Source organism: Astatotilapia calliptera, chromosome 6 (assembly GCF_900246225.1).
Source record: "Astatotilapia calliptera chromosome 6, fAstCal1.2, whole genome shotgun sequence".
Classification (NCBI taxonomy): Eukaryota; Metazoa; Chordata; class Actinopteri; order Cichliformes; family Cichlidae; genus Astatotilapia; species Astatotilapia calliptera.
Window position 1 is genome coordinate 12,094,530 of NC_039307.1, and position 17,140 is coordinate 12,111,669.

The window sequence follows — 17,140 nt, forward strand, 5'->3', positions numbered from 1 at the left end:
CACTGACTTGCATTGTTATTTTGCGAAAGAACAACGTATTTATTTTTTTAATATCTTATCTCTGCAGTTATATCAGGTTTAATTCAGGAGTTTTGCAGAGAGACTAAACTTAATTTCTTAAAAATAAATCTATACTGAGATTAGGTAGTTTTGGACATGTTTTCAGAAACACAACAAAAAAATTCCAGGTTTGTTTCCACATGAGGGAACATGGATTCATAATTACTCATCTTTTTTGTATATAAACCGAGTCAGCTTTGGTGGAATGGCCCTTTAATGTGAAGCTGTCCAATCTTTCCCAGTGCATACTTATCTGAATCGCACCCAGCCACTGACACATCCTCCTGTAGTATCTCCATACATTTACTTGACTGCCTTATGTGCACCAAGCAAAACCTTTATGACCGCTTGATTTAATCCACAAAAACAGTCATTTTTTCTTTTATTTCCTTTTTACGCCAGTAAAGAGATGCGGGTCCTTGGACATAACAGATTTTGGATGAGTTGTTTCTTGACTGGACGAGCAGACGCAGACATGACTACCTCTATGTGAGTCTTCATTGCTAACCAGTGACCAAGATCCAGTCTGAGGTGTTTCCACCTGTGTACAGCTGTGTGTTTGAAACAGGAAATCTGGACCAGCAATTAAACAACAGTCTGTTTTACTAAGCACCCCCACCCCCCTCCGATGTTTTATTTGTTTGGATATATATGCCTTTATTAAGCATTATTTGGCAATTGGAAAAGAAGAGAAATACACCGACTCTTGTGCTTGGTTGTAAATGACAAACTTAATCAATGCCGCCCCATTGTAAGAAAATTATTCTGATACCAACTAGCTGCAGAGTACTACTTTGCAAATGAGTGAAAATGACCATGTTTGGTGATGTTCTGTATGTACATACATCTTTTTAACTGTAATAAACTGAAAAATATTTACAAATTCATGTGCTTGTATTTAAATTTCACATTTTTTAGAGTCAGGATTCCCCCCCCCCCCCCATTTTTCTATCGTTTTGTTTCCATTTTGTATTTCAGACAGACATCACAGCATGGGAATATTAAGTTAATATTAACGTTTCCCTAATGTTAAAGGGTAACAGTAATCAGAAGTTAAAAGAGACTTGAAATTAATAAGCTGTTTTTTCCCCCACCATGATGAAAAAACATGAGAGCAAATCCAAAACATCCACATGATTTATTAAAGGAAAGTGCAAGTAAAAACTCATCGTGCTTAATCGTCATCAATCATCATGCTCTGAAAATCAAAACTTACTATAGGCTACTCACCTTTAAAACACAACATCAATAATTTCTAAAATAGCAGAAACCAACCAACCAAATAAACACACAAATTTTTTTTTATGTAACCACAGTGGCAATTTTAAGAGGTGGTTGTGCTGTTAAAATGTGGCAACAGCAAGCAGCTGTACAGAGAAACAGTTCCAGTTAGTGGGACATGCACTGGGGCTTCATCACTGGTGGTGTGGGACTTTGCCTTGATAAGAAACTTTTGTAAGAGCTAGTAGTTTCTTCAATAACAAATCATTAAGATTTATCGTAGCCCAAAATGCAATCCGTCTAAAAATACAAAGAAAGAAAAATCTATTTATTAATTTGTAATAAAAGTGTAACGCGCGGCGGACACTAAAGCGGTCGCGCCAGAATGTCACGCTAAAAAGAAAGATTCTTTAAAATACAAGGGGGAGCAAGCGAGTCAGATACCACAGGCACAGAGAGGGAGCAGGTCTGATCAGAAACAGTTTATTACTAGGCCAGGGAGCACAAATAAAACACCCTTAAAATGTACATAATAAAATGTTTGCTCTCTACTAAAAACAATTCTAAAACCCATAAAACTACCATTTTCTACATTCACTAAAACCCCCCCTGCTATAATTAGGCCACATGTTCATTATGGGTCCATCAGCAGGCCAGGAATTCCTCCTTTAGAGCAGAGTCCACGCCAGCCCCGTCTTCAGCAAAGAAAGAGCCACCCATCTTCTTGTCCTTCCGCTGGCCCATCACTTCCCAGCCCGGCTTGCGTTCTGCACCCGAATCCATGATGCGACCACCGCCACAGCTCCCCTTGCATCGGTGTCCTGCAACATAACAAATAGGGGCCAGAACAATGGTCCCAGAAGCGGCCCTGGCTCATGGCCATGGTGACCCTCTCCCAATCCAGCTGCACCCAGTAAACAACAGTAGAGACCCTACTCACAAATGCGGGCAGAGGTTTACCTCTGCCCTGCTGTCAATCACACGCGTTGTCTCTTACTGTTGCCGTTCCATGAGGTCAGGACTTGGTCGCCACATCACACTGGCCGTCTTGCATTAACCTTCCAGTCTGGGACCTCTCTCCTTCGGTGCCCAGCTAGCCTGTTTTTAAAAGGTCTTTACACAGCTGATAGGCCACCTCTGGACACACCCCTGCCTCAGCAGGTGGTCCCTATCAGCTAATTTGTCCCATGTGCAGCCAGTCCACAGTGGATAAAAACCATGTCACATAAAACACTAAAAACCATGCAATAGAAACAGAATAAAACCATGCAAATAAAACACTCATAAATAAACACTAAAAATCAGAATAAAAACAATATACAAGATAAATACAAATTTCCACTGTGTGACAAAAGTACACTCTTCTAATGTTCTAAATGAAATAAACAAATGTTTTTCCACTGGTTCCACTTAAGCAGTGGAAGCAGTCTTTGTGTGTCACCCCCGGGGACGATTTCAGCACTCACTGCACAACACGTTTCCTGTTTGTTTTGCATCGCTGCTGACCTGTGCCAGAGCTGAGTCTGTTCTCATTCACAGCTCATCTTGGAAGTGCTGATGTGATTCATTATTCACCTGTGCAGAGAATACAGCTGCAAACGCCACTGATGATAACGGAAAGAAATAGGTTGCTCTAATCTTAAGTATTGCCCGCGGTTTGTCTGCATCCAGCATTTCTCACTTGTCAGGTTGATGACATGCAGCATTGCCACAGATGTTCTCACCATATATCTATAATTCACTTTCAGACTGGCTATTTTCACCTTGCCTTTGAGGTTAATACGGTTTCATTTATGCTACATAATGTGTAACGAAAGATGGTAAAAGAGCAGCAGGTGCATTTTACACAATGTTTGTTTGTTTGTTTGTTTTTTTAAGTAATCACAGTCTCTCTAACGGCCTGAAGCTGTATCGGTGTCATCAGTCCAGTGCAACACCGCCCCCTGCTGGGGAGATGAAATTGTTTTCTAACTTAAGCTCGAAACGGGGTTTTCTTCTTTTTTCTTGTCTTCATTTCATCTTTTTAAATAAATCTATAATAATACTCACATGATGTCACCATGGAGCTACCAACACCATCTGAAAATCAACCCGATCAACCGAGTTCATCGTCTCGTCTAGTTACGCTCAAGTATGTACTGTGGGAGAGTGCTGTCTCCCACATATCTGTCTTTAGCAAAGGAAATCATAAACTTGGGGGAAAAAACACTGAGCTCATTGACCTCCTCCACTTCCTCATCGTCTGTGTTGTCCATAAATATCTTTTTTCCCACGGAGCTGGTTCCCGAAGCTGGGAGGCTCTTGCTGGAGACGACAGGTGTCACTGTATCCTTGCGCTTTGTGCGCGCCCTCATGCATCAACCGGCGCCACGAGACAATGTTTACCCAAAAACAGTCAGCCAGTTCCCTGTACGGCTGCTATCATTTCACCAGCCAGGACAGATAAGAGTTGGATTGTCAGGCTTTTTTGTGGGTCCTGCCTGTGAGCAGCGATTCGCAGGTGGGCACTTTGAATATTCACTGACTTCCCGTTAAAAGCTTTCCGCACATTTATCGGATAGTTTGTGGTTTATGGCTTCAACAGAAGACACTCACAGAGCAACCAAAATTTCTAATAATCCATTAAGCTATTGGGTTACATGTTTCTGACTAAAATCATGTCAATTTTCTCTTCCACATCTTGTTGCTCCTGCTTTGGAGTGAACAGGGTCAAAGACACACTTCTGTTTCCGTGATCCAAATCATCAAATTAACGGTGAATAGAAAATAAAAGATCCCCGGAAAAAACATCAGAAAATTTGACACTACATGTAAGCACGTGACTGTAAAAATCAGTGTATTATTAGCTAAAATTACAAACTAAAATATGGTTGGTTCATAATTAGAGCTAATTATTAAACCCACTGAAGTCGCCATTAACTGTTGCAGCTTTAGTTTGTTTGTGAGAGACGAGCACAACTGAAGTCAAGATTATCACAACACTTTTTTCAGTGTGTCTGCTGACTCCTGCATTCTGAGCGCGCCCGGCACACACTGATGATAAGCAGCGTACTCTGTGTCCTCTCTTCGAGATTTCCCTCCTTCGAGTCACCCTGCTGGAGCGATTTTTTTTAGTGGAACACAAACAATGCATTCAGCACAGTTTCTGTGGTAAGAAAGACTTTCTGAGAAGAGTCTGGGAGTTTGGACCATAATGAATCCCCCAGTGGATGAAATCTAAAGAAATGCTAAAAGTGTCCAAACCAAACAAAAGCGCAGGCTTCTCCAGCTATAAATTGTATACATAAAAAGAGGGGATTAGCATTTGTGGGGTTTGCGAAGTCTTGTGAGATTTTTGATCTAATGTCAGAGGAATACTGCCCACACTGTATGTGTCAGATTTAGGAAAATAACTACTTTCTAGTTGACTTAAGTAATACTTAAAACTGACTCTTTATTACTCTCTTTTTAAATGTTCCCTTGCTGTCTTAGATTTATGAAAAACATTTTCCGGCTTCGGCGCACTGTTGGTTTATTTTAAAGTTCAGTAAAGATCCAGTCTTTATCCTTTTTTCATACTGATAAATATGTTTTTAGTGTTAAATTGTTGCAGCTGTTGTGTGATTACCTGGCACATCCTTAGTCTATGGACGCAATGCATCATATGACAGGTAAATATAGTAAGTAAACTGGACTGGGCAGAGTAATGCAAGCATCAGGTGAAGTTAAATATTTGAATTCAAACATCAGGTGAACTACTGAACAGAGTTCATGACATGTAAAGAGACAAAGGGTTTCTATTCATAGTTATAGTCAAATTTCTGCGTGTTTGGGTGTGACTCGGAGTGACTGTTAATTAGGAGGTTGAGAGATAAGGTTTGTCATGATGTCAGAATGCTGAAAAGGAATATTTGGGCAGGTTTATTTCAGGTCACTGGGTAACTTTTTATCACTTTGCAGGATTTGTCTTGCAAAGTGGATTGCACAGTGACTCCTAATAGGCTTGTATTGTGATACATGTCCCACTATACAACTTTTTCACAAGAAACAGCTTTCGATTCTCATTACATGGCAAGACAGTCACACAGGACACATTAGAAAATAAATAGAAAGGCAAAAATATGTTTGATATTTATTTAATTTGAACCATTTTAATTTAATTTTTAGCTTTATCCTCATTATCCACTTTTAATGCCCTATAAGTCAGCAGCCACCATGAGATTACACTGAAGAAGAAAACCACCTGCATGTTTGAAGAAAAATATTACTTGGCAGCAATCTGTTTATATCACGAGATACTGATAAGATCGTCTGTGCCAATAAAAAAAAAGTTCTGCTAATCACTGAATTTGCTTCAATAAGTGGCCACAGAGAAACACACACACAGAGAGGACTCCTTATAGAACAGGTTGTATTTTTTTTAGATTCTGTTGGGAATACAGAGCTAATACTCTACATCTGCCTGAGCCTCTGCTACCATTGGCCACTTTGTTATATGTATCCTTCAGGCAAACAGGTCTGTGAGTCAGTCGGAGGTCCGCTCTCGAAAAAGTTTGGGGACTCCCTTGTGTGTTCTACATGGAGTGTGAAAGGTGGCCAAATAAATTAGGTTTGGTGGGTAATAAAATGCTTCTCTGATATCCACATGGTGTGTCCATGGCAGCTGCTTAGCAACAGAGTCTAGCAGCTGCACTGCAAAAAATATCTGTCCCAACACGGCCTGTACTTTACGCTTTCAATAGTCTCTTTTTGAACTGCAAAATGTGGCTTCTTACTCAGTGACCTGAATTAAAACCTCCATAACTTTGCCACAAAAAAGCGTTCTTTCTCTTGCAGTAATTCTGCCTTTAGTATCTATTTACTCTGGCTGTTTTTTCGTTTTAAAAATCAGGATCACGAGGCGTCATGTCAAACACCTGGAGCAGTAATTCTTGAAGGGGAACAAATTAAATTAAACAAAAATGTAACAACATCGCATGATCCAGATATACCTGTTATTTCGTTCAGAAGTTGCACAAGTTTTCTTTTCTTTTCATTTCTTTTCTTTTCCATCTCCGCCTCCCCGTTGCACTAAGCTTGCAGACCGTATTTTGTGTGCGATATGTTGCCAGGTAAACATGGCATGGCAAAACGCCAGTGTTGACACTCCGCGGAAGCACAGTGGCCCGGTGATGGGGACACTTTTTGCAGCGTGCGGAATATAAAGAGAGGGAGTGGCGCACTGGTTAACACTGAGGAGAGAAACTCCACACGCAGACAGAAGCACGGCAGCGCCCGGGATAACGTGATTAGCGCTCTATTAGGTCCGCTACTGAGCACAACTAGATGCAGCACAGAGATCATTGTGTGAGGAGAGAGAGAGGAGACGCAGAGGAAACGCTTCATCTGCCTCATGGAGCCTCTTTTCTTTCAAACGGTCTGCCTGAAGAAGTTACCCACTGACAGTTTTTTAATGCCTGTGCCTCTCATGCACTGGACACGTTGTGCCACTGCCCTTCATCTCAGGTAAGGCTGCTCCGCTCTTTTTTACGCTCTTTTCTCAGTGTTACTCCCTAATGTCTCAGACAGGTGAAATTAGTACATAAGTCATGTCATAGTTAAGCGAGAACAGAATTGTTAGCACTGAAGGATCTGATGTTTGTTTCTTTGTGTTGCCTCATATTTTCAGATGAACTGTCAGCCTTATAAATAATAAGGGCTAATTCTTGGAGGAGGCAGTGCACAATGAAAGAGAAAAAGCTGAGGAAAGCCCCAGAGGAGTGATTCATTTGCTTCCTTTCCTCATCCCTGCTGTGAGCTACAAGCTCTGTCCTTCCTGGTGGATGATATTTGTTAACCTCAGGTGAACTCAGATAGGCAGTGGGTCAACCTGCTCCAATGGAGTGTGCTATGGAGACCAACCAGACAGACATGAAAGTTTACACCCTCCAGATTGCCCTGCCACTCACAGTGCTGGTGGCGATCATGATCCTGTTGATAGTGTTTGGTAATGTCCTGGTGGTCATAGCTGTGTTTACAAGCCGGGCCCTGCGGGCTCCCCAGAACTTATTCTTGGTGTCTCTGGCATCAGCAGACATTTTAGTGGCTACCCTTGTGATGCCTTTCTCCTTGGCCAATGAGCTCATGGGATACTGGTACTTCGGTGGAGTGTGGTGTGAGATCTATCTTGCACTTGATGTTCTCTTCTGCACTGCCTCCATTGCCCACCTTTGTGCTATCAGCTTAGACCGCTACTGGTCCATCACCCAGGCCATCGAGTACAACCTGAAAAGGACACCGCGTCGCATCAAATGCATCATCTTCATTGTGTGGGTTATTGCAGCAGTTATATCCTTCCCACCTCTAATCACCATGAAGAAAGACAAGAATACTGAAAATGATTATAACAATAATAACAGTTTTACTAATGTTACTAAACCTTCGTGTAGGATCAATGATGAGAAATGGTATGTCATCTCCTCCTGCATCGGGTCTTTCTTCCTCCCTTGCATCATCATGGTTCTGGTCTATATTCGGATCTACCAGATTGCCAAAAAGAGGACACGAGCACCACCCGGAGACAGAAAGCGAAAGGATCTGCCAAAGGCTGCCACCGTCGCTGCTTCCAACCAGAAGCAGAACGGCATGGGGGATGATGAGGATCACGACAAGCTGAATGGCGAACAGGTCATCAAACTGAAGGAGGAAGTGAAACGAGGCGATGGTGCAGAGGATGAGAAAGGTGAGGCCAACGGGGTGGACATTGAGGACTCATCCTCCTCTGATCATCATATGCACAATCCATGCTCAATTAAAAAAAAATCGACCAAGGGGAAACCCAGACTGAGTCAAATCAAACCAGGGGAAGATGATGTCAGAAAGCGCGAGCCGAGCACCAAAGGCAGCCGCTGGAAAGGCCGTCAGAACCGAGAGAAACGCTTCACTTTCGTCCTGGCAGTGGTCATTGGAGCATTTGTGATCTGCTGGTTTCCCTTTTTCTTTACATACATGCTGAAGACACTGTGTCTGTCCTGCTGTGTCCCTGAAAAACTGTTCAAGTTTTTCTTCTGGTTCGGCTATTGCAACAGTGCACTGAACCCCATCATTTACACCATCTTCAACAACGACTTCCGGAGGTCATTCAAAAAGATTCTGTGCAGGAGGGACACTAGGAGATATGTATGATGGACTTGATCTTGTACATATATTCTTTTTTGCCATCCTGTACATAAATTGTAAAAGACATTGATCTTTGTGCATGGATCACCAGTTTGCTCTAGGTGTTACTGCTTGGAAAAGCTTTGCCAGGATGAGCTTCCTGTGCACTAGTGGGAAAAGTTTGCCTTTAGAACTTTCTGGCAGAAAATCTCGTTTTCTTTTATGCTTTTCTAGGTTTGAGCAACACAAATATTTGGTAAGATTTCAGAAAGATTGTTGTTTGGGTTAAGAAACATTCTATGAAATACAACAGAAAGAACTGAAGGCTAACTTCTCTCATGTCTTGCAGCATCTTTTCGAAACGTCTGCCACCCACAGCCTCAACATTGACCAAGTTCACACAAAAAAGAGGCTTAAAGTACCGAACACCACAGCGAGAACATGTTTTATTGTAACTGCTCTTTGTATTTTTATAAAAGAAACAAACACAGTGAAGTCCATGATATGTATTGTATTTTATGAACGTGTATTGTACAAAATGATCTGTCTGAATATTTGTCTCTATTTTTGTTGTTATGGATACAGTATTCTGCATTTTTTTATGATATGATGTTGATGACGATGACGGTTAAGATAATGATGATGATGATGGCGGTGTGGGAAAAAATGCAGACCCTTTTAAAGAGTAAATAAAGGCCATTTCCTGAAGCAGTCTCAAGGAGCCATATAAAACTTCAGACTGGTGATGACATGTTATAATTTACAGTATGTTACTGTGTGTTTACTTCACACAAACCACACTAGAGGCGTGTAATAAAATGGCACAAAGGCAGCACGAACAAAAGAAAACGTCTGAATTTGTTCTCAGAAAATGATCACAGGTTAAAGAGTTCCCAAAGGAGAAAATAAAGCGGTCCTACGTGCCACCCGTGCAAGGGTGTGAAAACCTTCTTGTACAGTGAATTGGATACTCCAACAGAAAAGTGCAAATACGCAGGTCTGTTGAATCTGACCTTTGCAAGAGATTAACAAAGAGCTTAGCTCTTAATGAGCCTGAACAGAACATGTGCAAATGTTCTTTTGCGCTTTGAATTAACAAAGATTGTGATAAGATGCTCGACTTTTTTCTTTTTGGGAAGATGTCAAATTAAATTACCCTTCTAATCTTTTTTTCCCATCCCAAGTCTGTCTTGTGGAGCTTTAGATTTCAGAGTTCGTTTTGGATGATAAGAAGTAACGGTTCATTTGCTGTCTTGTGCTACCACAGTATGCGTCATTAAATAAAGACACGCAGCCTGTCAAACCAGATCCTGATTGACTGGTTCATCTCTCTTTTGCTCTCTCTCTGTCTTTTCACTGTCTTCCCTCCATCAGACTTCGAAGAGCAGGTGAAAAAAAAACAATTGAGTAACTATAATCTGTGCATCGAAAACAGAGAGCATAGCTTTTCCCCGCAGAGGAGGAGTATGTAAATGGATTCCTTTTGACTGTCAGGAAGGCAGTTGAGCAGCACAGTCCTCAGAAAGCTAAATGGTCTTTTGGGAGTTTTTCTAACTGTGTATCCACCTTATCCAACACAGCCTGATGTACACTTATATTTAGCCGGGGGAGTGTTTCTCTGCACGTTTACAACATGTATAAGTGTGGTGAGTCTGTGAGAAAAAGGCAGTGCATGTGTGTGAGAATGTGCAAGTGTATTTGCAGCACATATAAACACAGGGGGTGAGCTCCCACTGGACAGACATGTTTGCAGTCGTGCTGATACTCCATGCTCATTTTAAATGTGAGGAGAAATTTTCTGGGAGATTTTGTTATGTTGTAGAAAAGAAAAGAAAACTTTACCAGAGAGATGGGTGTCAATAAAGGTTACAGAACTAATACATCAAAGTCAAGTCTTCTCAAATTCTGGTCACTTGTTTAGAAATGGACAGGAAAGCCAAGCTTTTGCTGTCAGTCTATTTGTAATAAATTCTCTTGCAGTGCTGTGTCCTAATTAATGCCAGTCACAAACTATGACCTAAATCAACATGTTTGTTGTTACTTTTTTACAATACCCAGAACAGAGAGTTTTTCATTGATTCCCCAGAGCCTGATTTAAGTCCTTCTACTTCCTGTGAGGTTGCAGGTTGAGAACATAAGCTCTTCATATGTTTTTGCTGGAGAATTCTCATAACAGAAAGATACACATTGATATTTGTTGTGAAATATCCATTGTCAAGAAAGAGTAGCCAACTCATAAGATTAAACATCAAGTTAAAACTAAACTGAACTTATTTAGGAAGTTTAGATGTTTTGTATCCTTACAAAAGTATCACTACTTACTTTTTGAAGTATTTCATAATGAAATACTCATATTCACAGAACTTTACAGTACATTGACAGAGTTCCTGGTTAGATCTAAAAAATTTACCATCTCATTCCTCCTCTCGGCCCCAACTAGTCCCAGCAGATGGCCGCCCCTCCCTGTGCCTGGTTCTGGTTTCTTCCTGTCAAAAGTGAGTTTTTCCTTCCCACTATCTCCAAGTCCTTACTCATAGGGGGTTGTTTGATTGTTGGGGTTTTCTCTATATTGTATTGTTGAGTCTCTACCTTGCAGTATAAAGCACCTATTATTGTGATTTGGCCCTATATAAATAAAATTGAATTAAATTGAACTGAACCATGCTATTTTTTTTTGCTTCTTCTTATAATTACCATAATATTGATTTTTATAAATACTGCATACTGTTGCTGGTGTATATGGACAGTGTGCACACTGCTATAGTAACATATATACAGTATATATACACTGATGTGGTGTGACCAGCATGCTGGTATGAGCTAATATTAATAGATACACAATCCTGTGTAACTAAAGTCATTTTGCTTAACATAAACATTAATTAAATTTCTAAACTGGGAATTACTGACATTAATAAGTGGGAAGGTCAAAACAAAACCAACATATTGCCCTGTAAATTGATATGGCAACCCTTTTAGTTGCTTATTTATGCAAACGGCAGCTGTGTGACAGGAACATGATTCAACTGAAGCTGGGTTGCGGAACAGCTGATGAACATAATCCAATATTTACTGTCGTTTTTGCTCTGTTTTTGGATTCTAGCTAACTCCTGAGAGAAATATCACTAGTTACAGTATCCATCTGCTTTTTGGCGCTGAGCAGATTGCAGTGCTTTCGTATTGTCACTTTATAGATTAGTGCTATATCAATTATAGCTGATTTAAATGTATGTGTCGTCGTGATATCCTCTTCCTTTGAGACAGAGCTGAAATATTGCACAGCAGGTCACAGGGGTTTGTGAATGGATACTAACTAATATATATGTGTTGTGTGTTTACCTCGTCTCGTCCTCCTGTTCCTCTCTGTCTCTCCCGCTGCACCTTTCACATCAACAAGCAGTAGTGATATCATTAGGCGGATGTACTCGCTGACTGCCTATTGGAGGAAGCCAGCTGTCGAAGTCAGCAGACCCTCTACACACATACACACACACAGACATAGACACACACAAACATTTAGCCTCTGGGAATCAGGGCATGGATCATCAGGTTAGAGTGCACATCCGTCTCTAAAGGCAAAGCGTGGTTCAGTGCAGCTACCACTGAAAATGACAGGAACAAAATGTCAGTATGCTTCGAAAATCCTACAGGACAAATAATCAGTGATAGATGGAGGATGCATGTGGGGATAAAGTTGCATTTTACTTGGCTGCTTTGTTTTGAGATGAGTGCTTATAAGTGGCCGTGGGAGGATGGGTGTGTCTGTGTGTTGTGCACATATGCTGTAGGTGGCCGGGGTGAAAAGGTCATGATGACAGCGAATGTTGGCTGAGGCACCCACGTACTACAACCTGTACAGCTTTTTTTCAGAGTGACATCCGCCTATTTGAGGTGGCTTTAATATACATGATTATTCACAGTGTTACTGATGACTCACTGTGTTTTTTTTCTCCTCCTACTTTGATTTGCCTGCTTTCCTTTTTGCGATTTCACAGGAGGCCTGTACTTGTCATCTTAACTACGATTTACACCACGAACAAACGACTAGAGAAGGATCATATTTTCTAGCAGTCTTAGCCGGCTGTCAGCTCCTCTTTGAGGAAAGAGAGAATTTCACAGGTGTCATCTAAAATGAAATTCCAGTCTCATTAACGACAAGCTGATTATCTGTCAGACTGGAGAAACAAAACAACGCAGGGCAATGGATATTTCCCTTGAAGAATAATTTGTCGCGACAAATCTATTTTCCAGGAACTCATTATGATTGAGTGCAATCAGCTCCCATCGTCCCAGAGACCACACAGCATTATGCAACGTGGTTATTAAACTTGTGAGGTACTTTGGTCTGCATTGGAGAAAGGATAGCATGCAGGATTTAGTGTTCTGGTCATGCACATAAAATTGTTGGCGCAGCAGATCAGTTTTCATGTGTCTAAAATATCTTTGAACAAAGTGGACTGGAAATATGCAGTCAAGGAAAGAAAAGCACAAAAGCAGTCTTAAAACATTTATACATTTAAGCTTCTACCATTTAAGAATCATACTGAGCCAGAGTGCACAAGTGTGCACATGCATCATCTCACTTTTAACAGCTGTGTGGATTTTGGCAGCAATTTTTAGCAACAGAATCAAAACATGTGTTTCTATTTTTTGCCAGTCAAACCCAGTTTTAGTAACAGTGAAATACAGCATGTAGAAAACCCCTCCTCATCAAAACAAAACAACAACAAAAAACAAACAAACAGAAAAATCATCCAATATGTAAATATATTTATTTATTATATAATTATCTTGAATACACAACATACCATGCAGTTAAATGCTCTCTGGTACAAACTAATATCATCTTACACTTTGTTTTTTAAATTAAATTAAATTAAATCTTTGTTTGTTTGTTTTTTACTTTTGTAACACATTAAATTTGATATTTTGTTATGATGTGCACCCTGTATATTCATTTCATCTCACCTGACTAGAGCCTAAACATAGACAGAGATGTTGTATTGTGATGCACACAAGTACAAGAGTTTTATTAACATAAATCAAGTTGCTTTACTTTGGTTTTAAAGTAAATAGTATAACAAATAATTAATGAATTAAAAATTATAATTGAGACAGAATAAATCGCCACAAGTAACAGAACATATGTCAGAGATGCATCATTACATCAGGGATGAAACTAGTTAAAAAAATCCACACATGTTCTTATTCATATAAATGCAATACAAGTAGTAGTAGATATTAGGCATGTATATGTTTATATACATTTATATTATATTCTATATTTCTTTTAGCAAGGTTTTTAAGTTGTGCAGTTCAACTTCCTCATCTCTGGAACGGAAATTTCATACTGTAAGTATCCAGTTGTGCTGCTATGCCACATACACTATTACAACGGTGTATGTTCATGTTAAACATAGCCAAAACGTTAAATAATTAGGTTGAGGCTTCAGACTGCTCGAAACACTCGATTTCTGGAATTTCTTTCTACTCATGGATCTGTGTGACCTGTGAACACCCCCCCCCCCCCCCCCCACACACACACACACACATTACATTAAAAACATCCTTAACATCCTAACAGCCAAATGTGTCATGATTGTGTGGAGCAAAGAGTGGTGAGGACCCAAAAGCAGACGCAGGGAGCCAAGCGAGTCGTTTTATTGTGGCTGAGTAAAGATGCAAATACAAGGGAAAAGGAGACCAATGCACTGCTAACAAACAAGGTGAAACTAAACATAAGAAACATGAAAAACCTGAGACTCAGAACGTACAGGATGACAAACCAACAAAAGTGGAAACACATGGGTACACAGCTGCAACAAATAGACATAACTGGGGAAGCAAAACTGAACACGCTGAACACACGACTGTTAAAATAAAACAGGAAACACATCGAGGGGGAGACTAAGACACACAAGCTTGACACTGGGACTGAGGGAGAAACAGAAAAGACACAAGACAGAAAAGGAACACCAAACATGGAGACAAGAGATAAAACATGAAGTCAAGAGTCACTAAACATGAAGTGTGGAACACAGGGGAGGCATGATAACAGAAACCAAATACAAACTAGAATAAAAAAAATAAATAAAAAAAAGTGGAAACACATGGGTACCGTGGCTCAGGGGGTTGGGAATCGCATCTGTAACCGGAAGGTCACCAGTTCGATCCCTGGGCTCTCTGTCCTGGTCGTTGTGTCCTTGGGCAAGACACTTTACCCTACCGCCTGCTGGTGTTGGCCAGATATGGCAGCCTCGCTTCTATCAGTCTGCCCCAGGGTAGCTGTGGCTACAACAGTAGCTGCCTCCACCAGTGTATGCATGTGAGAGTGACTGAATAGTGGTATTGTAAAGTGCCTTGAAAAGCGCTAAACAAATCCAATCCATTATTATTATTAAAATAAACCAGAATCCAAAGAGTCAAAGCCCCCAAAACACAAAAAGATTGTGTTAAGGACCCAAGACCACGAGAAAATGAAACAAGTAGCTGTTAAATTTGATATTTCTGTATTTGTAATTGATTTCCTGTGTAATCCATTCAGCACTCTCTGCGCAGTCTCTGTCCATGTGCATGTGTATACTGTCTGTCCAAGCAGAGCTTCCTGTTGAAGAGCTATTTAACCTGATGGACACACCACACGCACCTGTCACACATCAATCACAAGAGAACCAGCTGATAAGCGAGAGTAGCATTTTGAAGAAATGATGGCTGAAAAAGCTTCATGAAAGAATGTTTAACAGGGGTGGAAGATTAAAAAAACAACCAATACTTTTCCAGCCCCGCGCGAACTGTGCGGCCCGCTAATTATCACAGACAAAAGCAACAAATGGCTGATCTCTCTCTCACCATTATTTAAGGTCTTTGTGCTGGAAATTCCCATCTCTCCATGAGTGATTGACAGCCGAGAAGAATATCTGTACGGTGACACGGGAACAGCAGAGTGAATGGGAGGCAGAGAGGGCATTTGAAGTAGGTTGCTGTAGTGTCTATAATGACTGTCTAGTGTGTCCTGATGGACAGGCCGGTGGGCGTTTGAAGGAGATTATACCTGAGCACTCTGCTGTTTCATTGCTGCAGGCCTTAATAACGATGACTTAATGAAAGCAGTCGGTTCATGAATAGCAGCTTTTTATGTGCGGTATAAATTTGGACATGTTTGATCTTTTTTTTTCATGGTACCATGATTGTAAGTTAATAGCATGTGTTTTAGGCAGCTTTTATAATCACAATAACTGGAAAGGAAACATGGATGAACATTTTCTTATTTTGAAATTACAGCAGAATTACTTTATAGTGTTGATGAAAGAAGTTCAGGTTGCAAATGCAGTCACTCTTTTTAGCTTGTTCTCACTCTGAGGGTAACAAATGTTGTCACTTAACTGTTTTATAGTAAGCATTTGAACCTTTGTATGTTAAAGTAAAAAATAGCTACAAAAGTGCTTTAGAGAAGTATCAATAAAAAACAAATTGTCCAAGGACAAAGTGAATGCACATGAACCACACACACACACACACCTCTGAACAGATGACTTTTAAGCTATTTTTTTAAGGTGTGAAGAGAGGGTGGTAAGCTGTTCTGTAGTTTTGGAGCCAAGTCACATGATTATTTTACTATTTCCTTAGAAAGATACAGTTTAAACATAGATTGGATATAAATGTAGGTGCTGAGAAGTCACACATTGGTTTCTGGACTCCAGCAGATTGTGCAACACACAGACGCGAAGAGCTGCCAGTTAGTACAGGTTAGTAAAATAACAGAATTTCGCTGATCAGAACCAAACATAGAGTTCCTGGATGGGCTTCTGACTGCAAGTTGTAATATTTGAGAGTTTATGATACCTTCAAGCTTGCTTCATTTTGCAACAGGGCTGTAAACTGTACCCATGGGTTTCTTTGAACCCAGTATCTATGATGTAGTTCAATTGAAATTTCAATTATTGAAGTTAAACATTTGGTAAATTTATGCAGCAAAGAGCATTTTTATTAAAAAGAGAAAACTAAATTAGTAGCCCCCCTACTGGTGCATCAACCTTTCTCTTTATCAATGAATGCTAGGGCTTCTAATACCAATTGGAGTTAAATCTGAATCACAACTTGCCTCATAAAGCAGTGTGAGAATAGTGACACAAGGAATAACGCAATGAACCTAAATCCGCAGCTTCCCTAAATCTCATTAGTTTTCAGATCCAGAAGGCAGCTATTTTCTCTGGACCTGCTCCAAAAGCCTTCTGTCCAGTAATGTCTTATTGCCACAAGGCTGAGAGACAAATTTGGCAACAAGACGTTGAGAAAAACTGGAAGGTTTATCAGTGTAAAACCCAGATATCTCCCTTAGAAGTTGGTAGAGACCAAAAACTCAGCGTAAATGGGACATTCAGACAGAAACATGTCTTTAAGTCAGTGACACATGACTCACATCCAACATGTACTGCATGTTATTTATTATTGTTTTATTGAACAGATAGTGTTAGTTAATGTGGTTTTATCATAACTGACTGACATAAAGAGACAGTCCTGCCACTATAATAAAGCTTTTATGCAAAAGTGGCAAAATCCATCCATCCATCCATCCATTTTCTTCTGCTTATTCACTCTTTCACAGCATGTCTCTGTCCTTTCTCAATCCACTCACCCCCAACCCGTCATGGCAAATACCCGTCCATCCGTGAGATTGGTTCCCCTGGAAGTGTCACGGGGCCGAGTGGCCTGTACTGAACAGGACTCAGGTGCAGAGACAGCA

General features: G+C 40.4%; 1 protein-coding gene across 1 annotated transcript; it reads left to right on the forward strand.

Annotated features, from left to right (window-relative positions):
• Window positions 1-6,506: 6,506 nt before the first annotated feature.
• On the forward strand, window positions 6,507-11,016 carry adra2a (adrenoceptor alpha 2A). Its single transcript, XM_026170340.1, has 2 exons — window positions 6,507-6,765; window positions 6,929-11,016. The coding sequence occupies exon 2, from the start codon at window positions 7,138-7,140 to the stop codon at window positions 8,422-8,424; it is 1,287 nt and encodes a 428-aa protein (XP_026026125.1). The 5' UTR covers window positions 6,507-6,765; window positions 6,929-7,137; the 3' UTR covers window positions 8,425-11,016.
• Window positions 11,017-17,140: the final 6,124 nt, after the last annotated feature.

Coding starts and splice junctions, on each gene's coding strand:
- adra2a (XM_026170340.1), top strand. CDS start 7,138: ATGGAGTGTGCTATGGAGACCAACCAGACAGACATGAAAGTTTACACC.